Raw genomic sequence first — 6,853 nt, forward strand, 5'->3', positions numbered from 1 at the left:
GAGGGCTTCCTGGAGGAGGCGGCCCTGAATCCAAGGACAGCGTCCTCCTCAGAGACAGAAGAGGAGACGCAGACGCAGAGGAGCAGCCCCGTGAGGACGGAGGCAGAGACGGGAGGGAGGCGGCCACCAGCCCGGGGACCCTGGAGCCCCAGACGCCGGAAGAGGCAGGAGGGACCCTCCCCTGGAGCCTCCGGAGGGAGCGCGGCCCTGCGACCCTTGACCTCAGACTCTGGGGTCCAGGATGAGAAAGAGCGAATGTCTGGGGTTTGAGGCCCCCTGTCACGTCCACACGAAAGAACACTCAGATCCTCAAACCCAGTGATGGGAAGACATGAGACATCAGTGGAACCCGTTTCCGCGGGCTCCATGGCGCAGGGTCAGCTCCGACCTCCTCCGCCTGTTCTTTTCCACGACATAGGGACGCCGCCTGCTGCTGCTCATGCAGGAACCCCTTTTAGGTTTTGAACGTGGCACATAAAAGGGAAGGACTCAATGGACCAACAGGAGGCCACTGCCAACCTGGAAAGTGCTCGGCCACCACGAGCCCACCCTGGACCCCACTCCTGCTGAGTTTACAGCACGGGCGTCAAGTTAGGACTGGAACTGAGAGGGACCCTATACCCACTCAGATGCCCACGGACGAGTGTTGGCAGGATGGAGGCCGTCCCAAGGCCAGCCCCAGAGACACCAGTGAGCAGGGCGGATGGCATCCAGGGGACCCTCCTGCCTCCTTCGACCACAGACAAAACAGATGCCGGAGAATTCAGACACCCTCACGAATGTGGTTTCTTAGGAAAACAATTAGATCGAAAGGGATGATGGGCTCCCAGACCCTGCGCAGCTGCAGGACCCAGGAGTCCTGCGTGTCCCTATTTCCCAGTGTCCCACATGTGTCACGCTGCAGGGAGCTGTGTGTCCCATAGACTGTGTGTGTCACTGTGCAGTGAAAGGCCGCTCTTGCTGGGAGCAGGTGAGGGGGGACACGGATCAGGCCACGAGGCCCAGGGCGGCGGCCGTGGCCGATGACACTGGGGACGTCAGGGTGCCAGCACGTGGACCCCCACAGGCCGCATCCTCACCGTGGTCGTTGTGCCGGGCCAGGTCCTGCGAGTCGATGAGAAGGTCGTGGTCCGTGTCCAGCTCCCAGAACTTGCAGTAAATGACGTAGAAGTGTTCGTAGGAGAAATACTCCGTCAGCTGGTTGATGTCGGCTTCCTCTTCCAGGAGTGCCACGTTCTGCCAGAACAAAGAGGAAAAGACCCTGCAAGACGCTGAGGGCAGTGTCCACAGGAGATGGGCCTCCTACGGGGGGCGGGGACACCCTACAGGAGCCTCCCATTGCGAGGGTGGAGGGATCAGGGCTGGCTGAGGCTGGCTCGAGGGCTGGAAGCACGGCACCCGCGTCAGGGCTTCGCCTGAAACTCAGCCTGACTGCCCGCAGCAACGCAGAGCAGCCAGTGAGCACAAACGCCCTCACAGCCAGGGCCTCTGGACGTGGGCAGTCAGCGTCCCCCCGATGCCTAGATGGATGGATGGGTGGACGGGTGGGTGGCTGGATGGATACTGGATGGATGGATGGATGGTAGATGTATGGATGGGTGAGTGGATGGTAAATGGATGGATGGGTGGGTGGGTGGTAACTGGATGGATGGGTGGGTGGATGGTAGATGATGGGATGGAAAGATGGTGGAGGGTGATGGGTGGGTGGGTGGGTGGTAACTGGATGGGTGGGTGAAAGTGAAGAGCTCCTGCCCCAGCGGGCCGCCCACCTGCAGGAACGTGCTCCTCCGGAGCTCCGCGCAGGTGATCCTCCCTGACCAGGACCTGTTGACCGTGTAGAAGATCCTCTGGATGACCTGCCGGGGGAGGGCTGTCAGCTGAGCGCCACCACGCTGGGGGCCGCAGCTCCTCAGACATGACCCACACGTGACCCCTCCTGGTCCTGCTTGTGAGCTTCTGTCTGACCTCAGGAGGGACTCGGCCCCCCTGGGCTGCAGGACCCCATGTCACCAGCAGGGGGCGCCCGCCGCGCATGTGTCAGACGGTTGGGTCAGGACGAGATCCAGCGTCCTGGGGCAGGGGGCCCCAGAGGACTGGCAGGGGCTGCCGGCTGCCCACTGGGAGTCGTCTGCATCGGGCACCCTCGGCTGGGCCCGCGCGTGAGCTGGATGCCTGAGCCGGGCGGGGCCGTGGACGGGAGCCCCTGGAAGTCCACACCACAGTTGGCCTTGGAGGAAAAGCTGGCTCTGACACTTTCACACTGAGCTCACCACTGCAGGATGACAGTGACTTCAGGCTGCACAGCGACGGTGACCTGAACAGGGAGGCCCACCGTGTGCCAGGCTCAGCCCTGCTCCACTCAGGGACGGCCCTCACCTGTCCTCGTCCTGAGACGTCCCCTCACCTGTCCTCACCTGGGACCTCCCCTCACCTGTCCTCACCTGGGACGTCCCCTCACCTGCCCCTGCGCAATGAGGACAGAGTGTGTGTGAGGAGCACCCCCACGAGGCCTCGTTTACGTTCAGCACTCGACGTTCTGGGTATGAAACACAATTGCCATCGTCGTTCCTCCCTAACGACCCCTGTGGGGCGACGTGGAGCACTGACAGGTGGCTGTGGCACACGCGGGCACACCCGGAGCTCCACGCACATGCACTCTGTGTGTTAGGGACAGACAAGGGCTCCCAGCCGGGTGCACAGAGCAGACTGTGGGGGGCCCCAGCTGTGCCCCTTGGTCTGGAGCTGGGGCGGAGGCTGACCCGGGGAGGAGAGTGGGCGGGAGACCTGGCTCCACAGGCGGTTCTGTGATGGGCAGGGGTGGGGGGCAGGGCTGGGTCTGAGCATCCACGGATCCCAGGGGGGCCGGCGCTGGCGTGCGTTGCTTCCAGGAAGGGGCGCATCTCCTCCCCTGAAGCTAAGACATCCTCAGGGGAGCGGCCCAAGGCCAACTGTTCCTGCCCGGGGAGGGTGAACGCAACACACGCATCTTTGGAATGTCCCCTCCCTGGCACCTGACTCGGCTCGAGTCTGAGTGTGGACACATGAGACAGCGCGGTGCCTCCTGCCTGGGAATGAGGCCCCACCTCCCACGGAGCAACAACTACTGACATCGTGTGCACGGGTGAGGAAGACAGGACCGGAAGGGCCACAGCGCCCGGGAAGCTGGGTCTCCACGCGCTCCCAGCGGGGATGGGCCCGGGCGCCAGCGGGGGCTGGGTACTCACGGTGGTGATGTAGCGGGAGTGGAACTCCGAGGCCTCCTTCAGGAAGGCTAAGCCGGGGTGCGTGTTCACCACGTCCTGCACACGGGGACAAGACACAGCTCTGGGACCCACTGTCGCCCCCAGAGCGCGACACACGTCTGTGTCATAATCCACGGGGGCTCCTGCAGTGAGAGGCCGCTGCTCAGCAACACCCGGCCGCACAGCAGCTCGCACAAAGTCCCGTCAGATGCACGATGATCTGAATCATCGGGTCCACGAGCCAAGAGAGCACAGGACAGTCTGGACAAAGCCATTGGGGTCCCCTCTCACCATCCAGTGTCCCTCGACACAGGTACACAAGCACCGACATGTGAGTCCCCGTGAAGTATCCCGGTTTTACAAAGAACTACAAGTGTATGAAGCCGTAAACCATGTTGACTCAAATGGTTCTGGTCCTTCCGTTGCTCAGAATGTTCACGGGGACACTGGGGACACGGAGCTGACTCCGCTCTAGTCGCCCCGTCTGCAGAAGCAGCACTAAACGGTCCTAAAGGGAACTAGCGCAGCACAGGGAGCCGAACGTTCTCAACACTGTGACGTGCTTCACGGAGACGCCCGGGGCACTGCTGCCTCGTCTCCATGACTCCGCGGCTCAGGCTCACGGCCAGGGGAATGTCTGCACTGTCCCCCACGCGCACTGCACTGCAGCCGTGGTCCGTGACCCAGCTTTGTGGGAGGAGTAAGCACCCTGAGGGAAGGGAGCCAGACTCCCAACCTGTGTGCAGTGTAGACACTGGGCCACACCTGCGAGAGGGCGAGGGTGTGTGGTGTGGATGTACCTGTGAGGGAGTGAGGGCTGCGCGGGTGGCGCTCTGTGGCCCGTGTGTGGGCGGCGGCACGGGCGTACCTGCAGGAAGGGCACGAAGTCGTCCTGCACAAGGTAGGGGCAGCCGGGGCTGGCGAGCAGGTGCAGGAACCTGGCGGCGGCGTCGTGGCAGGTCTGCAGGACCCTGCAACACAAGGGCGTCCAGCGGCCTCCGCGCGGGCGGGCGTGTGGGGGGGTCCCTGCGCGCTGAGGGAGGCGCCCCACGCTGGTGTCCGCCCCCCCGCGCCCCCGCCCCGGCCCCCAGGACTCACTTTCTCCACATGGCCACAAACTTGTGGACGGACACGGCGCCCGTGCGCTCACCGCCGGCCCCGCAGAAGAGCGGCCCCTTCCAGTAGAGCGGGCAGCCGCAGGCCTGGGGAGGGCACAGGGGGTCAGCACCTCGCCCCCCGACCCGCCCCAGACGCGGCCCAGGGACCCCACCGCGGAGAGGGCCCCACTGAACCCGGCTGGCACCGTGAGGGGGCGCCGCGTTCCTGCCAAACCCAAAGGTGCGCTCATGCCTCCGCTGGCGGCGACGGAAACTGGGTCTGGAGCGGGGCCCCCACCCCCTCCCAGGGGTCCCCACCACCTCCTCGGAGCACACGCGCGGTCCCAACTGCAGCAGCCAGCAAGGCCCAAACCCCGGGAATCAAGCAGCCTGCTTCCCGTCCCACGAGCAAGACAAAAAACGGTGCCAATAGCTTGTGAATGAGGTCATCTCATTGATAAACTATAAATCAGAAAATATCTTCAAACGACAGTAATGAAAATGTTACACATCAAACTTTGGAAGGCAGTAGTGACTTTAAACACGCGTACCAGGAAAGGCGGCTGGAAACCATCGATCTAAGCTTCTGTCTCAAAAAAGGAAAAGAAGGAAGAAAAACCATAAAGGGCAGAGGTGAAAGAAAAACAAACAAACAGCCAGTAGAGAAGATCAACAAAATCAAAAGTCAGTTCTTTGAAAAGATTTTCAACAGTTAATTACCACTTTGCAAAATTCCTCAAGAACCAAAGAAAGAAAACAGAAGTTAGCGGTGCCAGCGGCCACCACCATCCACAGCACTGAAAGGACGGGGAGTGGACACTGGAATAAGTGTGTGGCAGTCAACACGGCAGCTTAGGGGGAATGGACAACAGACCTGACTAACGCTCTCGCCTACACTTCTTGCAGAAAGTGAACCCGTAACTTAAAACTTCCCACCAATTCAGACCCAGAAGGCTTTGCCGGTGAATTCTTCCGGATGTTAGGGAAGAAATCCTGCTGATCGTATACAAAGTCTGGCAAGAATAAAAAAGGGACGTTTCCCAGGTCTTGCTCTGAGGCCAGCACGTCCTGGATACGGAAACCTGTCAAGGACACAAGGGCGACTGCAGGCCGGTCGTCTCTCATGGACACAGATGCAGAAGTCCTGCACAAAATCCACGTTAGCAAATTGAACCCAACAATGAAAGGTCATCATTAGACAACAGACAGGACACTAAGGACAGACGGGAACCCGTTCTTCTAAGGAAAGGTGTCACGGAAACCCCACAGCTCGCATCAGAGCAAGGGCGACACGTGAAGGCCCCCTCCTACCCCAGAGCTGGGACGGGGGAGCCAGGGGGCCCAGCCAGGGCAGCAGGGCGGAGACGAGCCACAGACACAGAGCCCGGAAAGGAAGAGGCAAAAACGGACGTGATTCACAAACATGGGACAGCGTGCAGAAAATCTGCAAGTTTAGAAAATACTCAACTCCACAAGTGACTTTTGCAAAGTTGCTGGATCCAAGCACAATATGCAGAAAGTAACTGTATTTCAATATCCTACCAACAAACCGTTAGAAACTGAAATTTTTAATGGCGCCATCTATCAAAAGCATTAAAAAAAAATCAACCTGTAAATAAATCTCACGAAAAACACGTGCGATCTCTCCAGAGCAACGCTGCTGGGAGAAATTAAGACCCTCGAGATGGAGGCACATCCCGTGTTCCTGGATAGGAGGACTCCACGTTGTTGAAATGTCGGTTGTTCCCCAATGACAAACAGATTCACGCAAAGGCGATCACGATCCAGCAGGGTGAGTTTCTGTGGAAACATGAGCCGATTTTGAAGCTCGTGGCAACGCACGGACTCTGAAGACGTCCGGTACAGTCGCATCAAGTGCAGACTGTCTGAGGGCGGGAGCGACGAGCACAAGGGAAGGGAGCAGAGGTGAGGGACAGACCCCACGCTCGGTCAGCTACTCAGCACAGAGGCTGCGCACACTCAGCGGGGAACGCACGTCTTCAGTGAGGGTGGCAGGCGGAGGGGACACCCTGCTTCACCCCGCGCACCACAAAGGCGTGATGGCTCCCGGCCCCAAATGCGAATGGGAAACCAGTAAACCTGCTGGAAGAAAACGCAAGGGAAGATCTCCCTGATTTGGGAGCAGCAGAAATGCCTCAAGCAGGACACAAAACCCCGTCAACCCCGAAGGACAAGACGGGCAGCGGCACCCTCCACCGCTCACCACTGTTCCTCGGAAGACGCCGCCCAGACGAGGACAACACAGACGTGGCTGGGGACCGATGTCTGCGACGCCCGCGTCTGACAGGACTCACATGCAGGAGCGTAAGGAAGTGCCGATCGACACGCCAAAGGCAAACACCACACAGCAACAGCTGTGGAGGGCGCTCCAGAGGAAAGGACCCCCGGGGCCGGGGAGTGGGGAACACGCCCACTGCCGACGCTCGGAGGGAGATGGTGATGCTCGGAGGGAGATGCTGATGCTCCGAGGGAGATGCTGATGCTCCGAGGGAG

General features: G+C 60.6%; 1 protein-coding gene across 2 annotated transcripts in view; it reads right to left on the reverse strand.

The window, feature by feature from the left end:
• The window catches only part of PPP2R3B (protein phosphatase 2 regulatory subunit B''beta), a 37,524-nt gene that overhangs the window by 7,729 nt on the left and 22,942 nt on the right, over positions 1–6,853 (reverse strand). For both annotated transcript variants that reach the window (XM_046673231.1, XM_046673232.1), the window contains exons 3-7: positions 4,341–4,444; positions 4,111–4,213; positions 3,225–3,299; positions 1,770–1,856; positions 1,080–1,236 (exon numbers count right to left, since the gene is read on the reverse strand). In XM_046673231.1, coding sequence (XP_046529187.1) covers positions 1,080–1,236; positions 1,770–1,856; positions 3,225–3,299; positions 4,111–4,213; positions 4,341–4,444 — 526 coding nt within the window. The remainder of the gene's footprint in view (positions 1–1,079; positions 1,237–1,769; positions 1,857–3,224; positions 3,300–4,110; positions 4,214–4,340; positions 4,445–6,853) is intronic.

This window comes from Equus quagga, chromosome 10 (assembly GCF_021613505.1).
Source record: "Equus quagga isolate Etosha38 chromosome 10, UCLA_HA_Equagga_1.0, whole genome shotgun sequence".
Taxonomy (NCBI): Eukaryota; Metazoa; Chordata; class Mammalia; order Perissodactyla; family Equidae; genus Equus; species Equus quagga.